Consider the following 19244-nt stretch of genomic DNA (forward strand, 5'->3'; position numbering starts at 1 on the left):
GGACGGCGGAGATCACGATACTCTTTGTCTTGCCTGCTGTCATTCGACCTGATGATCCCGAACGATACTGACTTGCTTCCTCATCTCGGAGTTGGATCTACCGGCCCTCAAATGCCGGCCATCTATTATGACACATGGTGTTTTCGTCGCTTCCCGTAAAGTTTGCTCGTTGTGAGCTATATTGAGTATATGATATCATGCCGCGAACAACTGACAACCGAAACATCCCGTTCAACCTTGTGCCGAAATCGAGGCAAGCTGCTGGGACGGGGTGCCAGGGTTCTGGTTTTGGTTCTGGCTCTGTGCTGCCGCATATGCCACGGCTTTATTCACGACCGATTGACCGGCTTCCGGGAACAAGGCGTTGAGTTTCTTGTACAAGTCATGGACTTGAGGCAGCTGCGGTGGAGGCACCATGATTGCCGGTCCACTGGGCAAGGCTCCGGTCGCTTTCTTCTTGGCATCTGCTATGGCGGCCAAGTAGGAGAGGTTGGCCTGTAGCCGACGCATACAATCTGCGTATTCTTGTGACGCAGGCTTCGAAGAGTTTGAGTTGGGTCCTCCGGCAGACTTCGGGGGGTCGCCCGGGCTATTGTTCAAAGCATTAGTCGCGTCGGTTGCTGACGTCGGAGACGTGGGCGACTGTTGTCCCTGGCCTGTCGTAGAGCCTGCTTTTCCTTGAGCTTGTAGTGAAACCACCTCTTGCAGCAGATGAGTGTTGATTTCAAGCAGCACCGATACACGCGCCCGCTCTCGAGCCGCAGATTGTGGTGACAGCGACGGAACTCCTCCTGCTTGTTGCTGTGGCTGCGTAATGGGACGTCCCAATTGCGCCGCGTTCTGGATTTGTGCTTGCTGAGCGAGGCTCGCATTCGCTTGCGCTGGGACGCCTACGTTCGCTGCGACGTTCATTTCGCTTGGAGCAGAGGAGATCTGTTGCGCTTGAGGAGTCGGTGTTGATCTCTGGGAATGCGAAGGAGTGAAAGACTGATTTGTGCCTTGCGTGACTGGAACGGGCGAAAGTCCACTTGATGGATGACCTGCTGTCCTGTCAGCGTACTATGTTCTTCGACCAAACAAGACTCGGGCACGAAGCCAGACGCAGCGCATGTGTTAACACAAGCGTAATGTAACTCACCTCTATTCTGAGGGTTATAGTGGGGATGTAGATCGGGCTGTTGGTAGGGGCCAGCCTGCCCCGGATATTGTTGATAGGGAGGTTGGGGAATATGCTGCTGGTGTTGAGGAGGGTGAGATGCTCTTTGTTGATTGTATGGTATGATGCCCGCTTGGAACGGAGTCTGGGTAGTGTCAAATGGGACGGTAGAGGGCATGGGAAAGGCACCTCCCGCCTGTGGACTGCTGAAAGCGTACTGCCCTGGGTTCTGGGGAGCATACATTGGCAGGGCGGGGTTGTTCATGATGCGTCTTAGCGATGCTTGATTGGGCGTGAGCTAAGTAAGGATCTCGTTCGAAGCTGGCAGCGTAAAGCCTCGAAAAGGGCCTGGGAGAGGGCGTGCCTGTGCGGTGAATTGCGTTTTGACTGGGATAGGTGGCGTCCTGCGGCTACCCGAAGCCAAAGAAAGCCCTGACAGCCTCCGACCCGCGCAGGGTGGAGAACTAGACAGGGGATAGAATGGGACTAAGGGCTTATCCAGAATGGAAAAAGCAAGGCCGGCTAGGGGTGACGAAGAGTCTGATCAGACGAGTAGGCTCCTCACCCGATGAAAGGCTGACGGATTTTTGGAGTGGGTGGGTTGCTAAAAAAGAAAGGGTGTGACAGTAGAGGGCAAAAGGCGTAGGAAAAGCGGAACGACAAGCGTCCCATTTCATTAATATTGTTAGGCATCATCTGTGATCGTTGGGGAGGAGATATTAATCCACTCTCCATATCGGCCATTATTTGCCCTTTTTTCGCTTTACTTCGTCAATCCATTGCGATGCCTTCGATGTTGGTACGACATATATCCTGACCAATCCATCGACCACTTCCGTCTTGCCATTCGACAATGCTTCCAACAACGTCAATTTCTTACCAATCTTCATCAGGCCTCCGCTGACGGTATCCATATAGCAATCGACCGTGGATACTGTGTACTCGTTCTTGGTGTCCCACGGCAGGGGTAGGATATAACTTAGATGGTGTATGATGGCGTCTTTCTCTGCCCAAGCTTTGACAAAGTCCGATTGATTGTGCATGGGGTACAGAAGCATGACGGGAAACTCCACCAGACTTTTCGGTGACAACGGGTTTGGCGATAGCCGTATGCGTGCATCTTCTAGGTCGGGTGGCTGCTCTGAGCCTCGAAGGTGTATATCCCGTGCTTGCAATGCGGCTTGAAGGACAGCTTTCTCTTGCTGCTTCCTCTTGTGCTCTGCTATGCGCCGTCTGTCCTGCTCTTCTTTTGCTTTGGCCCGGGTTCGGACATGGTCCAGCAACTTCTTCAGGGCCGCATTGTCAGGATCAATTTTAATGCCGCGCGAGGCCACATCCAGGGCTTCCAGCACTTTATCCAGCGCCAACAAGGCGGATGCTGATCGGAAATGGGCTTTGACATTGAAGGGATTGACACGTAGCGCGGCGGCGCAGTCTAGCGTAGTTGACCGATAGTTTTCTATACAGTCAGTAATTGCCGTGGGAGGAGCGCACAAGCATACTCAGCTCCAGGTTGCAGAGCGCCCGATTGACATGAAGCTGTTCCTCGAGCGTGGTGCACTGCTTGGTCTCTGCCTCCATGTCTTCGGGCTTGTCCCATTTGTCCTCGCTTTTCGTCTCCAAAACTGCAATACCTTTGGTGTAGAACTCTTTCGCATCACCCCATTTCTTCTCAGCCACCATTTCGTTTCCGCGGTCTTTGAATCCTTGAGCTACTTCTGCTTTGGTTCCTTCATATTGCATAGCTTTGAGAGCCTCGAGCATGATATTCTCTCCATCTGCACACCATTGCTCAGCCATGCGCATGAGCAGTCTTTAGCTCCAGCGTACCAGCATCAGTCGCCTCATCGAGACTATTCATAAAAAGAGGTGTCTTGCTCATGTCCTGCACGATTTCCTCGAAGCTTTTGGATGAGATGTGTTTCTGTTCGGGGCCGGAGATGTGCTGCTGGTACAGCTCCTCAATGGAGGGTACGCTAGGCGCCTCATTGAGATTGAGGTTTTCGTCGAAGTCATCTGGAAGCTCCTCTATACGTGACATGTTGAAGGCAATGATGGTCTCAAGGAGCCCCAGAGACTACAGAAATTTATGAATGTGCAAGATCGTAAATCGCGATGCGGGGAATAAATTTATTTTGGTCAAAACTTGCCCGAGTTCGCCCCCGCATTCTGCAGCCTTGTCCTTGAAACTTCGAAGAAACCTTCATCATCTTTTACGGAGCCTCGCCACAACTCACAACATGTACCGAGGAGCTACCCAACTATCTCGTTAATAGCTCCGCGGCAGTTCCAGCACTTTCTCGCTCACAAAATTGAGTATCATTTCGCGAGAGACAGGCGCAATTCTTGGGACAAAGCACTCCCTCAGATATCGCTCAACATCATATTCCATGGCATAGCCCATCCCGCCGTGCGTCATCACGGCTCTCTCACAGGCCTTGAAAGCTGCTTCCGCAGCCAAGTATTTGGCGCTGTTGCAAGCTACTCCGACGGCATAAGGAGTAATCGACTTGTCCGCCTTGCTGCGGTCGTACAGCCGAGCCGCATGATATGTCGCCAGTTTTGCCGACTCGAGATTCATGTACGCATCCGCGAGGGGGTGGGCAATAGCTTGATTCTTACCGATTGGTCTGCCGAAGACCACCCTTTCACGAGCGTACTTCGCGGCCTTCTCAACAGCCGCGTATCCAAGACCAAGTGCCTCTCCTGCCAGGAGACATCTCTCGGCGTTCATCCCGTGTAGAATAATCTTGAAACCTTGGCCTTCCTCTCCGATGAGTGAGTTCTCGGGAACCTCATAACGGTCAAAGAACACCTCGTTTGCATCAACGGCTCGGCCGCCCATCTTCTTGATCTTCTTGAGCTCAAGGGCAGGGTTGGACCTGTCTATATCTATGCAGAACATCGACAGACCCTCGCTGGGCTTCTTGACCTCTTCGAGAGGTGTTGTTCTGGCCAGTAAAATCATCTTGGAAGCGACCTGCGCACAAGTGATCCATATCTTCTGACCTACATCGCGTCGTTAGCAATCGCAAGGAGAGGATGAACATATTGACAGCAGATTAATCCGCACCGCACCACACCAGGTCAAGCATACGTTGGCGCCAACACTCGATCATTTAGTCCTGTACTTACCAGTAATGATATATTTATCGCCTTTGCGGGTGGCAGTCGTCGTCAATTTGAGGGTATCAAGACCAGTATTCGGCTCAGTAACGCCGAAGCAGACTCTCCATTTGCCGCTGATGATGTTTGGTATGGTTGATTCGAGTTGATCCTGGTTGCCAAACCTGGCCAATGGCTGCGTTGCGTAGACGTTTGCGTGGATGGACTGAGCTCCTGCCATGCCGGCACCAGATTGAGATATAGTTTGCAGCATCATGGTCGCTTCAGAGATGCCGAGGCCAGCACCTCCAAACTCCTCAGGGAGCGCAATACCAAGCCATCCATCAGCGGCAAGAGCGGCATGCAGTTCTTTGGGGTCGGTCTCCGATTGATCATGTTGTTGCCAATATTCATTCGGGAATTGAGCGCAAATCTTTTGTATTGCTTCCCGTACGGTCAACTGCTCCTCGGTAAACCCGCTCATCTCCATGATCTGTTGTCGTCTGGTACACGAGAAGGATCTGCGTCCCTGGCCACCTGAAGCTCGAAGACATAGCCGAGGTCTAGAAGTTATAATGCCATGAGGTCTAAGTACGAAGTTTGACGAAAGAAGCGCAGCAGAACGTTTCGTAGCCATGATTGTAACACAGGTATGGTCGTCCCTAGCCTGTGAAGAAGAGATCGATGATGAATGTGGTCGGCAATGTGGTGTTGCAGTCAGATATAGTAGGATCATGGATGCTTAATGCGGGGCTGGAACACTCCGAGATCGCAGTATTTCTATAGACCACGTTAGCGTCTCGGAGATGAAGAAGGGCTGCATTCGAGAAGATGACGGCAATCTCGGAATCGTCATTGCTGCCACCGAATTATCCATCCAGGAGCTAGCATATTCCCGTGCCATTTTGAATGATGACACCGAGATTCTGGCCTGTTCTTCTTGGTGTGCGTGAGCACGGTAGCTGGCCGTACTTGGTTGGTGACAAAGTACTTGGTAGGTAGCCTTCCACGATGAGATGATCATAGTATCAGCGGCTCTTGTTCGTTAATTGCATTGGAATATGCGGCAGAAGGCCGAGTACTCCGACGAGTGTCAAGGTGGAGCAAGTCAAATATTCACGTGATACATACGCTAGGTCCGATTTGGAGAATCAAATAAACAGATGCTATTACACTTTCACTGCATTGCATGACCATCGACTCAACAAAGTCATCATCTCGTGTTTCAGCAATGTCGAACCTTCGCTGATGACAGATACGGCCCGTGATACTGTGATACTCGAGGTTTTGAGAGGCGCGATCATATAACCACGCGTTGATCCCTGATCTGATCATGGCTCCCAGGACCACCGCCGTCGGCTCCACGGCTTGGATCTCAGCAGAGAAGGAGAATGCCCTCCAATTGCTGGAATCCGAAAAAGACGAGCTGGTCTACCCGGCGCAGCACCAATTAGAATGGCTAAACGAACATATGTCTGAGATCTTCAGCAAGAGCCATCTGTAAGCCCTCTCCCAGACAATCTCGCGCCCGTTGCTCGACTGACCAAGAACAGTGATGTGACAAATGTATTCAAAACACCAGGCAAGCTACGGGGAAAGACACCGCGCACAACAAGAAAACGAAATGCCCCGGATGCCAGGATAGTATGTCGACTGTTTATCACTTCTTTACCAATGTCTAACAACTGCCTTTAGCCATTAAGTGATGTCTTCTCCTCAAAACCAATCTCTCGATCGAGTCCTTTAAAGCAACTGAGCCCGGGCAAGCTACGCTTCCAGATAGCCGCCGACTCAAGCGAACACAACCATGAAGCCATCACCAGATCTCACACAGATTCGGGTTATCATGGCTCCAGTCAAGATGAATTGGACATTGGCTCAAAGCCAGCCGCTCCTGCAACAGTACGAGGATCAGGCATCGACATCCCCGATGCGACAGAAAAGCCGGACGAACACATGGAAGATGTCACTGAAGGTGGACATCGTACTACCGAGGGTTCATTCCATTCTGCAACAGAGGATCAAACTACGAAGATGGCAGATCCCAGTACCACATCAGCTGAGCAGGAAATCCCAGAGATAGAAATGGAACATGGTCATACCCAGGTGATTGTCCCATCTGACGAAGAACACAAAGCCGATGATCCGGACTTGGAAGAGATTGGATCGCCATCGGACGCGTCAACTCCTGATATACCTCTTGTCAGAAAGAGCAGCTTGACTTTCGCAGCGCTTCCTGCAAGGGAACCAGTCAAAACGAGCCTTGGTGCCAGAGTATCCCGGACAAGTCATGTGGAACAATCACGCCAACTCCAAACCAATGTGTACGTTGGGTCGACAGCTGGCCGTGCACATCAATCTGAACAGCAATCACTACAGACTGACAGCGAGGACTTCGAAATGAAGGATGTCGAGAGTGACGAGGACGATGAGAACGTGGAGATTCTAGGCCGAGATGACTCCGATGATGAGACCCAGACTGTACAAACCTATTCCAAATCCTCGACACAAAGGTTGCATGAAAAGATCGATATGCTGGGAAAGGCTCCCCCACCACGACCTTCCAAATCAATACACTCAGCTGTAACAGTGACCGAAACACAGCTGAACGAAGCCACCGATGCTCCCGCCCAACCTGCCAATGACGACGAGGACGACTGGATCAAACCACTGACTTCCCCCAATGCTGCCGCGACATCACCAGCGAAGAGCACAGCGACAGGATACGGGTTTATGTCCGAGGACGAGGATGAGTTTGATGTTCGTGCTCCAGAGTTGATTGCGCACGAAGAGCGTATGAAGACTCCTGTACGCATGTCTCCGGAGCCCGGCAAGATACGGCCGGGCTATGCTCACACCAAATCTGCGTCGACGGCAACCCTTGCCTCGCCTGCTAAGGCAGCAATGGCACCAGCGACAAGCCCACAAAAGTCGATATCGGTCTCGAATCCGTCCCGGACCACCACAACAACTCCGCACGGCTCCCCGAAACGATACCTTGATTTAAGCGCATCAAAGTCGAAACTGCAATCTATCATGAAAACTGCAAAGGGTCTCTTTACCACCAGTGCAAGCGTGTCCGCAGCTGCAAAGCTGGAAACCCTATCACCGAACGCATTGAGAGCCGCAACTTCTGCAATGCCTGGCATGTATCCGAACCTCAATGCTCTTCTCGAAGACAAACCCCTGCCGGCAAGCCCTGCTCGCCAGGCTAGGAAGACTCGCAGCTCCACGGAACGGGACAAGGAGGAGAAGCGAAAGGATAAAGAACACCACTTGATGCAACGAATGGACGATCAATTGGAGGAGGCACGCGAAAAGGAGCGCCGAAAGGCGGCGATACAAAAGCAGGCCCATGAACAGACTGCGAAGTTCAACCGCAGTGAATACTCCGCACAATCGAGCCCAAGGCGTCAAGGGGAGGAGCCGTCGTACCAAGACACCATTGAATCAGCACCGGCAGTAGGAAGAGGTGGTCGGCCCGTGAGACCGGGTAGGGAACCACCGGTCAATAAGACCAAACCAGCACCAGTGTCGATACGGGTGGGGACATTGTCTCAGCGTGTACCTCCTGGTGCCTCCCATGCGGCGCCGAATACGCAGGAGGTGCTTAACGCGGAACCAAAACGACCTGGCCTCACAAAGAAGGCCAGTACCGCCTCTCTACAGTCGGCCACGTCGACCGCTCTGAAGGCATCGGTCCATAGTCAGCCGGCAAAGCCAAGAGCGCTTCTCGCAGCAGAACGAAAGAAGGAGCAAGACGAGCGTGAAGCTCAGAGAAAGCTTGAGCAGAAACGGGAAATCGAGCGTAAACGCGCTGCTCAGCAGGAAGAGCAACGCAAGCAAGAGCTGAAGCAACGTGCAGAGGCGGAAAAGCGGGAACGAGAAAGACTCGCAGGTGAGCAAGCAAAGAGGCAGGCTCAACAGCAGGCCATCGAACGCAAGCGTCAAGAAACGGCTCGCAAGGCGGAGCAGCAGCGTCTGGAGCGTGCTGCAAATGAAGCTGTAGGTACTTTGTCTCCTTCTCATCCACATGTTTACTGACCATGGCAGGCTCAATCGAGACCTTCCTCACGTCTTGCCAACCAGAATACTGGCCGGTCCCTGGTCAACCATCCGCTACCCACTAATCCTGCTAAGCCAGCCAAGAGACCCCTCGAAGATGAGCCTGGTTCGTCGCGGCCACAAAATTCGAAGTATGGAGGCCCTGGCCTGGCCCAAGGTGATTCCAAGCGACGGAAGACTGATGAGGAGAGCTTTGCTGAACCTGCTCCACGTCCGATGGTGTCTGGCGCCCCTATCCGCCAATCACAGCTTGGGAAGAAGCCTTCGATCTTCAACCACAGCACCTATACACAGGCACAGTCATCGAGTCATATGGGTCAATTTCCTCAGCCTCCCACCCGAGGAGCGCCCCCTCAGATGCAGCAATATGCCAGTGGCGCCAAGATACCCTTTGCGGATGGATCAAGTTCGGTGGCACCCGCAAAGACTCCAGTATCAGTCATGCAGCAGAAGACGATCCAGACTGTCAAGTCTTCACCTCAATACCCGAATGGAGATGCAATCAACCTACCCGAAATCCCAACCGATTCGGAAGACGAAGACTCTGACGACGATGGAAATGCGTTCCCAATACCTGACTGGGCAACGCCAGGACATCTGACGGAACAGCTCATTCGACAGGAAGGTATGGATGAAGATGCTGTTTTCGGACCTGTAGCGCCGCTAAAGATGGAAGAAATCTTTGCAAAGGGCAACAAAGAGCGACTGAAGCGACTGCGGGATCGCACCAGCAGTGCCAACTGGACACTCAGTGGTGACGGGCTGACACTGGAGGAGGTCAAGGCAGATCGCGAACAGCGAGAGCGTATGAGACTCGAAGGTGGCTGGAGGTTCGGTCATTGAACATCCAGCGAGAATTGTTTGGTAGCTGATTTGACGTTTGATTCATGTCTGCCACCATTAACGAAGATCTGATGAAACCCCGTTGCAGGTTGTTCAGGGGAATGAGAATGAGCAAAGAACTACACCTGTCAGCCTAGGATTGCTAGTCCATTTGTGGTGAGCAATCAAATCATTGACAATGAACACTATGATCCTTAAGAGCCCGATTATGCTTGTACATTGTTCCTCATCATGATTCGTCTGATGCTTGCCTCGGAGTATGTATTATGCCAGAATAGTGATCATCATGATAGTAATTGAAGCTTGCACCCGTACGAAGGTGATAGCTGACTGTGGCGACAGACCCTTTCTCGGTCACGACACACTGACATGTATCCAAGGACATGCTTCGTGCTGACTATTGCTGGAAAGCGGCCGTGGTCGAGCAGTGTCAGATAGTGGTTGATCCCAATCTTCGACCCTTTGTCGGATGACGCCATCCGTCACAACATCAATAACAAATAATCATCGTACGAAGTTCAAGAGTCGACAGATTCACGTTCCTTACAACCAGAACCTCTCATATACCATATAATTGCGCCTGGTTCATCATGGCTTCCTCAATTCCCCGCTCCTTTCTGCGTTCCTTCACACCAGTTGTGCGGTCACGCCGTACTACAGTCATCGCACAATCGACGATGAACAGCTTCCGGGGCTATGCGACCCCTGCCAGCGAGCAACCTCGGGTCAGGCTGGGAAGTATAGCGCCCAATTTCCAAGCGAAGACCACGTATGGCGATATCGACTTCCACAAATACATAGAGGGATCGTGGGCGATTCTATTCAGTCACCCTGCCGATTTTACTCCCGTGTGCACGACAGAGCTCGGAGCGTTTGCGAAGTTGAAGGACGAATTCGAGAAACGTGGTGTGAAGATGATCGGTCTCAGTGCCAACGACCTTACCAGTCACGACAAATGGATCAAAGACATCAATCAGGTATCGCAGAGCAATTTGCAGTTTCCAATCATTGCAGACGCCGATCGAAAGGTGGCGTTCTTGTACGATATGGTGGACCAACAAGACTTGACCAACATCGACGAGAAAGGCATTGCCTTCACAATTAGAGCTGTGTTCATTATCGATCCGGCAAAGAAGGTTCGGTTGACCATGCTCTACCCTGCATCCGTTGGCCGAAACACTTCTGAAGTCCTCCGGGTCATCGACAGTTTGCAGCTTGGTGACAAGAAGGGAGTCACGACCCCGATTGATTGGCAAGTCGGAGACGATGTGATCGTGCCGCCCACGGTGTCTACTGAAGCTGCAAAGCAGAAGTTTACCGATGTTAAAGAAGTGCTCCCATACCTCAGGTACACGAGTGGAAACATTAAATAGCATGGGATGATCTGGAAGAATAGAACGACAATCTGCAGCACATAGATCGTCCAGTTATTGGTCCAAAAGCATCGTCTCCCCGTGCAAACACCACTCAACTTTGCATCACTTCAACTGTTCCCTTAACGGTTTGCTGCATGCCCATCGTACACTATCATTACCCGTGACGGGAGCGTAGGTACGTTTGTTTGTAAGGTCGATGGCGCCACCGTGCGCGCAAAGTGAGTACCTTGATGATTTCATTCCGTCCGCATTATCTTGATGGGAATATGACATCGCTAAAGGGCACGTACCCCAACTTTGATCGTCTGTCACTCACCCTCGTCATTCACTCTTTGTCCAAGGAACAACTGCCCAACAACATCACCTCTTCTCTTCTTGTGAGGCCACCGAGAGACTTCAACCAGCAAAACCATCTCGCAGTCCCACAGTCAGGTCATCGATGAGCCCATAGCAACCCCTGCGAAATATCGACCTGCCTTCATAAGTACACATTCAGTCACGAGCGAATCATGGCTACCTCTGCTGCTGCGATCCTACTTCGCCGACAGTTGAAACAAATGCAGTCGGACAAGGACATTCCTGGAATCAGCTGTGGCTTGGTGGACGATGATATCTTTGAGTGGGAAGTTGTCCTCATGCTGAACGACGACTGCAAATACTATGGCGGTATGGTCATCAATATGTGATTTTTCGTACCACCACGTTCTGACAGATCACAGGCGGATTCTTCAAAGCACGGCTATCATTCCCTGGAGAGTACCCTCTCATGCCGCCGAAGATGAAGTTCGAAACTCCCATTTTCCACCCTAACGTCTATCCGAACGGCGATGTTTGCATATCCATCCTTCATCCACCCGAGGAAGACAAGTACGGATATGAGTCCGCCGCAGAACGATGGTCACCCGTTCAGTCTCCCGAAACAATCCTAATTTCAGTCATCAGCGTGCTGAGCAGTCCCAACGATGAGAGTGCAGCCAACGTTGATGCAGCAAAGATGTGGAGGGATGATCCGAAAGGATTTAGACGGAAGTGTCAGAGGATGGTTCGCGAGAGTCTCGGCGAAGAATGACAAGATACTCCTGTGGCACCAGGCGTTTGAAAACGATGGCAGGCTTCGGGTCTGTGGTGGCGGAAATAATGATACTCAACGGCATTGCAGCGTTCGGTTCATGGGAAGGACACGCATCTCTATGTCGAATTCAGGGCTGAAGCATGGCGTTGGTGGTATCTACGACAGTTGCGAAGCGGGATGTACTGCACCACAGGGTCGGGACAACTAGCAATGATCCTTCAGATGGCGTCTTACATGTCTCGAGTGGTCGGCGGACTCGAATTAATGAACACCATACAGGAGGCACTTGAACTGCTTGTGTTGAGGAACATCAAGAAGCTCGATGTACAAACAAAGGCGTCTTGTTGTTGGACGAGTCATCTTCCCCAAACACCCACAGTGGCTGAACGTGCGGCAGTGCAAGCAGCGCCATGACAATCAGGTCAAGTGTGCTGTGTGGCAGCAGCACGAGGAATCAGGCAAACGGGTTCTGCCGCCGATGTAGAGAAGCAATGGCAGTTCAACAGTCTGCGCCTCACGACTCATACTGTTGAGCGACAAGTTATTCTGACTAAGGCACCGAGGGAAGCTTTTCTCGATCCCGCGGAGAATGACCAAAAAAACTTTTCCACCAAGCAGATTGAACTTGTGTTCATCTGGTTGGTGGTAAGTGAAACCATTCTTATGAGGAGGTTTTTTGGGTACTACGGAGCTACAGAACAATCCTTCACTCAAAGTGCCCATTAACTGTGAAACCAACATGGTTGTTTGTTGGCCAAGAAGCGGATGGCTTTGTCTGTGATTGTTGAGCAGAATCCCACGAGTTTGATATATGAGTGGCAGGATATGGTGTGGTGAGGTGCGGTATAGCTGCTCGAGGGTCTTGTTGATGTTGAAGTCTCTCTATACTCCGTATAACGCATGCAAAAAGACATGTGAGTTTAAAGTGGGTTGCTGTAGGTCGATCAAAGCCATTATTGAGAAACTCCGATTCAGGAGGAACCGTGAATCCTAAACGCACCGAAGCAAATAGTTTCATCATTTCCGAGTCAGCTTCATACTATTTAGACCTTGGGAGATGGCAAGGAGAGCTTGAACACTGTATTCCGCACAGCTAGGAGGCTGAACAGGGAAACCCTCGACTTTGTCATCCTCGATGGTGTCAACACGGTCTACCAAGAGACGCTCACGCAGCCCTGCTGCTGAGGTAGATTCTGATCCTCGTCCCGGAAAAGCACCGAGAAAATCAGAGAAGCTTGTGCAGGAGCCTGAGCAAGAGCCTGATCAACCTTCGAAGACTGTCAAGGTTGTTCTTCTGGATATAGGTAGGCAATGGCCTACCACCTTTAGATTCAACCGATCATAGGATCGTGCTGACGCTGGATCATGTTAGAGGGTACTATATGTCCAATCACCTTTGTAAAAGACACGCTTGTGAGGATACCTATATGCGTGCACTGGAATTTTGCGATATACGAGCCAGAGAGAAGGCTTTCGAAGTGCATCTCCAAGACGATCAAGCGGCTGACAAGACTAAATAGTTCCCATATGCTCTGAAAGCTCTGCCGGACGTACTGGCTACAAAATGGGATGATCCGGCATTCACGCCCTACCGGAATGCATTTCCTGAGTCGGCCTCATCATCACCTGAAGCGTTAGAAGCTCATGTCAAGGACCTTACCGAGCGAGATGTCAAGATCGCTTACCTGAAGAATCTTCAAGGTAAGGAAACTGCCATTAGCAATACTTTGCGCCTCTGCCATGGGCCATTCCGCGAAATGTCGATCCAATGCTCATGACAACCCAGGTTACCTTTGGGAGGATGGCTACAAGTCCCACGCTTACTCAACGCCAATCTACCCGGATGTCCTTGCCGCACTGGACCAATGGTCCAAATCTATGGAGGTCGTCATCTATAGCAGCGGTTCGATTTTCGCGCAAAAATTGCTGTTTCAACATATCAAAGACCCTGCTTCTTCAGACGACCCTGAAGCCGTCCTAGATCGGCGTGACGATATCAAGGCCTGGTTCGACACGACAAATGCTGGACTCAAGCATGATGCAAGCAGCTACGAGAATATAGCCCAGGATTTAGAGCAAGATCCGAAGGAGATTCTGTTCTTGAGCGATAACGTCAAGGAGGTTCGTGCGGCGATTGAAGCAGGGATGGTCTCTAAGGTGGTGGACCGACCTGGGAATCCGCCGCTGTTGGATGCTGATAGGAAGGAGCTTGAGGTGGTGGAGAGCTTTGAGCAGCTTGGACTGTGAGGTCAGCTATGTGGACCGGGAGATGGTCTTCAGCATTCAGCGACGCATCACGAGGAAAATTGGCTTGAAGTGATTTGAGGGCGCAAAAGCATCAAGCATCTTGGTCAGTAGAACAACCGTCGAGTGACTTAATCTTCGTCAAAAGCATGATCAAAGTAGTATTACCGTGTATGATTCCATCCAGCACTGATAATGTCACACAAGCTGCAGCCTGCTTATGGAAGAGTAATGTCTGGGTAACCCTCTCTCAGCAGGTCTGAAAGAGTACTATGGTAATCAGGGATACAGTAGCGCGTCCTCATCCATCAGAGGATGCGGGGTCGGCCACGAGCAATGGTAGTCAAGGACTCTCGTCGAACAACAACGTTTTGTGACTTCTTTATCTTCATTGGTTGCAGTCGCTTATGTTGCAAGTTGAGAGTACCACATAGTAAGACTGTTGATTCACCTGGTGTTGGAAGTTGGGGCCAGAAGGGATGACCACGCTCTGTGATAAAACCAGTGACTATTCTGTATAGTATCAATTGTTCTCAGATAGCTGCCTGCATCCGCACAGGCGTACGGAGTACAGAGTATAGACGTAGACAAAGCCAAAGTGTGCATAAAGTCAGGACCACGACATCTACTGTGGTACATAACGTGGCACGAAGCCTAATACCAAACACGCAATCCAAGGAGTGGCGCAGTCCAAAAATACTCTCACCCAGAGACAGATGCGGCCGCCGTTATTGGCTCTTTTGTTGGTTGTGCCATACTCCCGACTCCCAAGAACATCTGACTGGGCGTTCTTCTTTGTGCCTGTGAAACGCTTACGCACTCACTACGCAGACTGCATTAACTTAAGTTAGGCTGACCACGCTAGGCACTGCCCGTGCTCTCCTGGCCTGCTGCAAAGGTCGTACTGTACTGTCCTGCCTGCTTACAATAAAGCCGGTCTCCCATTTCTATCTTGCCTCTTCCCCTTCCTGCTTTCTGTAAGCAGACACTCACGTGGCTGTATCTTCATCATATTTCCACGACAGGCATGACTTTTTCCACTCAGCTGCTTCGTCGCGGCATTGAAGCTGCCCACGACGTGCATGGGTTGTTGTCCGCAAAAGAGGGTGGCCATGGTCAACCAGGCGATGATGAACCTCCTCATGTACCGGCCCTGGCGGCTCTACTTTTCTTTGCGACCGGCCTGCTGTTCATCGCCCTTCTCTTCGGTGTAAGTTCATGCTTCTTGCTCGCTTCCAATTGGTATCTAACTCGGCTCAGATCGGTTACACCTACGGCCACTTACTCCCTACTCTTTGCATGATCGAGTCTCCCGAGACGGCTGCCTATGTTCCAGTCGATGTCATTGGACCTAGCGATCCTCCGGCTTATGCGGCCACGACCCCAAAGACTACCCAAAACGATGGTGAAGATGACGCCGAAGTCCTCCTCGTCCGCAACAAGCCGATCACAGCCTCGATCCGTGAGACCATCCTTCATCTTCGAGCCCGTGCTGGCTACTGGTCTCGACTCCGCGGCTTGTCAATGTTCCTGATCTGGAACATGGCAACCGGATTCCTTGTTGGGATAATCGCCAGCATCTTTCACAGTCGACTCGGTGTCGCCTTTGCTGCCATTGTTGCTGAGACGGCATTGGCTACGCTACACATGACTTGGGTGCACATTGTCATTTCCGAGGCTAGCGCGCAAAAATGGTATCAACGCATTCCGTCCCTCAAGACATGGCCGAAGATTGCGCCGGCGGTGGCGCTGTGGGCAACCTCCAACCAGGTCGTTCACATCCTGCCAATGCTTGTCTGTGGTTCGTTTGGATCTCTCAAACATATGAACAACCCCGAATATCAGCCTGGCAGAAAAGACCTATATGCTGTTGGAGCACAGGGAGTTATGGCGATGTTCCTGACTATCATGCTCTTCGTGCTCCTGCAGATTCCTGCTAGCGTTACCTTGGTCAGAGTGGCGGCATCCATGCTTCCCGAGGAGGACGAAACTATTGTCCCCTTTGACCGCACTTTTGGTGGCAAGACTACTCCAGCCATCATTGGTGGTCAAGGAAAGATCGGCCTGGTTGAGGCTTGGAGAAGCTTTCCCTGGGCAAGCCGCATTCGCCTTCTGAAACTCATGGTCAAAGTCGCCTTGATCGTCATGGCGTTCTGGCTTGCCTTCACCATGGTCCTGGTGGCCGAAGCGCACCTCATCTTTGGTGACAAACTTGGAGAAATGATGAAGACGGTGCATGGAATTTCGCGTCCGCACTGAACGCGCTGTACATTACGCGCTACCCTACTTCAACATGAACGCCTTAATGGCTTCTGTGATATACCACACATTGTACATTAAAATGAGGACAACAGGGGCGTCGTGACTGGGTAGGCTACTTTTCTAGACCCGAACAACCTTGAACACAAACAGTCAAGAGACATACTATTTTTCCATCACTTTGATCTCTGGTGGCCGAGCTGTTGCCGGATCTTTGTTCAGACTGCCGAGTATCTCCATGTCTGCGAAAACCATTCGGGGACCGCCCGCAGTGACGCCTACGAATCACTGATGCCCAGCCTTGCCCAGGCACCACGGCCCAAAGGTGATTGAAACTCCGAGCCTCGGCTTGAAAGCTTTAGGCTCGTAACAGCTGGAAAGGGCATGATTTGGTCGGCCATGTGGAAGTGAGGCCTGCACACTGCCGTCACACGTTCTCAAATCTCATGTAGAAAAAGTTCTCCTCTCGTTGATCACATTTCTAGGAAAGGCTGGTAGGCTGAACGTGTCGGAATCTTTCAAAAGTTGTTGTACTGTTACCAGCCTAACATATTGACCATGATGTCGCCTTGAACGAGTCCTCCACCAGCACGCGATTTGCAAGTGCCGCTCCTCGTGGTCGTTGGCGACAATACACCACTGTCCTTACTAGCCGTGTGCGGCGCTCATAGAGGAGGAACAGAAGCAAGCCCTTGACACAACCGAGCAACCCTTCCACCCTTGCAGCAGACCAGCCAAGAGTACTCTACCGCAACAAGATCCTGTTTGTCGGATTCTCCTTCGACCACATTCTCGTCACATATGTAATGGCGCCCTCAACGATACCCACGTCCGTAGACGAGCTCCCTACGAAAGAACAACTCAAAGAGGAGGCGAAAGAAACAGTCAAAGGGGCAGTCTCAGGTTTGAGGTCCCTTGCTGCAGGTGGTGTTGGTGGTATCTGCGCCGTCATTGTCGGTCATCCTTTCGACCTGGTCAAGGTGCGACTACAGACGGCCGACAAGGGTGTATACTCTGGCGCCTTGGATGTGGTCAGAAAGACGATTGCCCGAGAAGGGCTGGCCCGTGGTCTATATGCCGGTGTGTCTGCACCTCTGGTGGGCGTGACGCCCATGTTCGCCGTCAGTTTTTGGGGATACGATATGGGCAAGTCACTGGTCAACAAATTCTCCACCGTGCCCGTGGTGAACAATACGCCTCAGTACAGCATTGCTCAAATATCTTCAGCGGGGTTCTTCTCTGCCATCCCCATGACGCTTATCACCGCGCCCTTCGAACGGGTCAAGGTCCTTCTGCAGATCCAAGGCCAGAAAGAACTTGCGCCGGGAGAGAAACCCAAGTACAACGGAGGAGTTGATGTTGTCAGACAGTTGTACAAGGAAGGCGGCATCCGCTCTGTTTTCCGTGGAAGCGCCATGACGCTGGCTCGAGACGGACCTGGCTCGGCCGCATACTTTGCTGTCTACGAGTATGTGAAGCGCAGCCTGAGTCCCAAGGACGCGAATGGCAATGCGACTGGAGAGCTCAGCCTGCCGGCCGTCATGGCGGCGGGTGGTGCGGCCGGTGTTGCTATGTGGATTCCAGTCTTTCCCGTCGACACGATCAAGTCGAGAATACAGACTGCAGAAGGAAACCCAACGATCAGAGGTGTTATCAGCAGTCTCTACAGAAATGGAGGTATTAAATCATTCTTCCCTGGATTCGGGCCTGCGTTGGCGAGAGCCGTGCCGGCGAATGCAGCAACGTTTGTCGGCGTCGAGTTGGCCCACAAGTTCATGAACAAGACGTTTGGATGAACGGAGAGCACTATTTCAATATGCTCGTGGACTGGTCATGTTCTGTCATCGTAAGTTGCTACGAAGCCATCCTGGGTTGATGGTCCCTTTTACAAGTACGGCGTTGCAGACAAGATCCTGGTGCAAATAATGTCTAGGTTAGGCAGTTTCAAAATCATATCTCGTGCTAGGGCATAATGTGCCATTCATCCGCCTCTTTTGACTGAGTTGCCATCGCTTGTACTGATGAAGGGCTTCTGCACGGTGACCTCAAAAGTATCGTAGTAAAAGGATTGTTGATTCAAGTGTCTCCAACCTTGATCAGTTTTGGCTTGTCGTTGGGTGCAGTGCCTGGCTAACTTAGAGGCGGCCAATCGGTCTTGCCGTTATGCCGAGCAGGCCTCCCTAGCCCCTAATCCTACTTTCACCCCGGACTTTGATTACGGAGGAACTCACGTCTCATCCCCCTCCAACACAATTTCCCAGTGATGAGAAGTTACTGGCAGCCGACGCAGGAGTCAATCTGTTGCTGACCCGACTGTGTCCTCCCCATCGCTGCGATGGTCTTGTCCTTCATCCTGGTGCAGAACCGCCAGGGCAAGACACGGCTAGCCAAGTGGTATGCGCCGTACACAGATGAAGAGAAGGTCAAGTTGAAGGGCGAGGTGAGAGACCCGGAGTCATTGCGAGAGGGCAACACACTGAATGCATCAGGTCCACCGGCTCATCGCTCCCCGCGACCAGAAATACCAGTCCAACTTCGTCGAATTTCGCTCCGCACCCAGCACGTCTGCGTCGTCCTCCCATGCCCAACCACTTGTCCGCCAGAACCTGTCGTCCACAAAGATAGTCTATCGGCGGTACGCCGGCCTGTTCTTCTGTGTATGTGTCGACGCGAATGACAACGAACTTGCGTATCTTGAGGCTATCCATTTCTTCGTCGAAGTGCTGGATCAGTTCTTTGGCAACGTCTGCGAGCTGGATCTCGTCTTCAACTTCTACAAGGTCTATGCTATGCTCGACGAGGTCTTTCTGGCCGGAGAGATTGAAGAGACGAGTAAGCAGGTCGTCCTGACGAGACTGGAACACTTGGATAAGTTGGAGTGAGACAAGTGAAAACATCCATGAAAGGGCCGACAAAACGTGGGCAGAGCAAGCAGACAGACATATTGTGGACCGCTCTACAGAAGAGCGTCGGACACTGAGTTCGACAAGTCACCTCGTCGTACAAAGCGTCCTATTGCGAGTCCATCAGGTGTGAGGGTTAAGGCGACGCCGAAGTCTATTTGCAGACTATCAAGACGAGCAAGACTGTCTGCAGTATAGATATCATCATTACCAGCAAGCGT

General features: G+C 51.6%; 10 protein-coding genes across 10 annotated transcripts; 7 read left to right on the forward strand and 3 right to left on the reverse strand.

The window, feature by feature from the left end:
- Nucleotides 1-88: 88 nt before the first annotated feature.
- EDD37DRAFT_302690 (uncharacterized protein) lies at nucleotides 89-1778 on the reverse strand. Its single transcript, XM_062811219.1, has 2 exons — nucleotides 1139-1778; nucleotides 89-1040 (listed from the first exon to the last, which is right to left on the reverse strand). Exons 1-2 carry the CDS (start codon nucleotides 1419-1421, stop codon nucleotides 232-234), a joined length of 1092 nt encoding a protein of 363 aa, XP_062674167.1. The 5' UTR covers nucleotides 1422-1778; the 3' UTR covers nucleotides 89-231.
- A 19-nt stretch (nucleotides 1779-1797) lies between these two features.
- On the reverse strand, nucleotides 1798-3244 carry EDD37DRAFT_624745 (protein phosphatase 5). Its single transcript, XM_062816186.1, has 3 exons — nucleotides 2987-3244; nucleotides 2659-2934; nucleotides 1798-2615 (listed from the first exon to the last, which is right to left on the reverse strand). The coding sequence occupies exons 1-3, from the start codon at nucleotides 3195-3197 to the stop codon at nucleotides 1900-1902; spliced, it is 1203 nt and encodes a 400-aa protein (XP_062674168.1). The 5' UTR covers nucleotides 3198-3244; the 3' UTR covers nucleotides 1798-1899.
- Nucleotides 3245-3272: 28 nt separating this feature from the next.
- Nucleotides 3273-5305, reverse strand: EDD37DRAFT_624749 (acyl-CoA dehydrogenase). Its single transcript, XM_062816187.1, has 2 exons — nucleotides 4292-5305; nucleotides 3273-4165 (listed from the first exon to the last, which is right to left on the reverse strand). Exons 1-2 carry the CDS (start codon nucleotides 4995-4997, stop codon nucleotides 3426-3428), a joined length of 1446 nt encoding a protein of 481 aa, XP_062674169.1. The 5' UTR covers nucleotides 4998-5305; the 3' UTR covers nucleotides 3273-3425.
- A 289-nt stretch (nucleotides 5306-5594) lies between these two features.
- Nucleotides 5595-9169, forward strand: EDD37DRAFT_607054 (uncharacterized protein; the record flags this gene model as incomplete). Its single annotated transcript, XM_062814945.1, has 4 exons — nucleotides 5595-5761; nucleotides 5815-5905; nucleotides 5957-8266; nucleotides 8315-9169. The coding sequence occupies 4 exons, from the start codon at nucleotides 5595-5597 to the stop codon at nucleotides 9167-9169; spliced, it is 3423 nt and encodes a 1140-aa protein (XP_062674170.1).
- A 509-nt stretch (nucleotides 9170-9678) lies between these two features.
- On the forward strand, nucleotides 9679-10863 carry EDD37DRAFT_624753 (peroxiredoxin). The gene has a single exon (XM_062816188.1). It carries the CDS (start codon nucleotides 9760-9762, stop codon nucleotides 10540-10542), a length of 783 nt encoding a protein of 260 aa, XP_062674171.1. The 5' UTR covers nucleotides 9679-9759; the 3' UTR covers nucleotides 10543-10863.
- A 73-nt stretch (nucleotides 10864-10936) lies between these two features.
- On the forward strand, nucleotides 10937-11824 carry EDD37DRAFT_302775 (ubiquitin-conjugating enzyme E2 G1). The gene is made up of 2 exons (XM_062811220.1): nucleotides 10937-11211; nucleotides 11265-11824. The coding sequence occupies exons 1-2, from the start codon at nucleotides 11055-11057 to the stop codon at nucleotides 11612-11614; spliced, it is 507 nt and encodes a 168-aa protein (XP_062674172.1). The 5' UTR covers nucleotides 10937-11054; the 3' UTR covers nucleotides 11615-11824.
- Nucleotides 11825-12578: 754 nt separating this feature from the next.
- Nucleotides 12579-14027, forward strand: EDD37DRAFT_624756 (HAD-like domain-containing protein). The gene is made up of 4 exons (XM_062816189.1): nucleotides 12579-12921; nucleotides 12990-13030; nucleotides 13138-13318; nucleotides 13404-14027. Exons 1-4 carry the CDS (start codon nucleotides 12753-12755, stop codon nucleotides 13862-13864), a joined length of 852 nt encoding a protein of 283 aa, XP_062674173.1. The 5' UTR covers nucleotides 12579-12752; the 3' UTR covers nucleotides 13865-14027.
- Nucleotides 14028-14778: 751 nt separating this feature from the next.
- Nucleotides 14779-16523, forward strand: EDD37DRAFT_302949 (uncharacterized protein). The gene is made up of 2 exons (XM_062811223.1): nucleotides 14779-15071; nucleotides 15122-16523. The coding sequence occupies exons 1-2, from the start codon at nucleotides 14889-14891 to the stop codon at nucleotides 16118-16120; spliced, it is 1182 nt and encodes a 393-aa protein (XP_062674174.1). The 5' UTR covers nucleotides 14779-14888; the 3' UTR covers nucleotides 16121-16523.
- Nucleotides 16498-18215, forward strand: EDD37DRAFT_303156 (MC family mitochondrial carrier protein). The gene is made up of 2 exons (XM_062811226.1): nucleotides 16498-17966; nucleotides 18026-18215. Exon 1 carries the CDS (start codon nucleotides 16927-16929, stop codon nucleotides 17914-17916), a length of 990 nt encoding a protein of 329 aa, XP_062674175.1. The 5' UTR covers nucleotides 16498-16926; the 3' UTR covers nucleotides 17917-17966; nucleotides 18026-18215.
- A 240-nt stretch (nucleotides 18216-18455) lies between these two features.
- EDD37DRAFT_607060 (AP-2 complex subunit sigma) lies at nucleotides 18456-19002 on the forward strand (the record flags this gene model as incomplete). Its single annotated transcript, XM_062814946.1, has 2 exons — nucleotides 18456-18560; nucleotides 18610-19002. The coding sequence occupies 2 exons, from the start codon at nucleotides 18456-18458 to the stop codon at nucleotides 19000-19002; spliced, it is 498 nt and encodes a 165-aa protein (XP_062674176.1).
- Nucleotides 19003-19244: the final 242 nt, after the last annotated feature.

The sequence above is a fragment of the Exophiala viscosa genome (genome assembly GCF_022695815.1).
Source record: "Exophiala viscosa unplaced genomic scaffold EDD37scaffold_2, whole genome shotgun sequence".
Taxonomy (NCBI): Eukaryota; Fungi; Ascomycota; class Eurotiomycetes; order Chaetothyriales; family Herpotrichiellaceae; genus Exophiala; species Exophiala viscosa.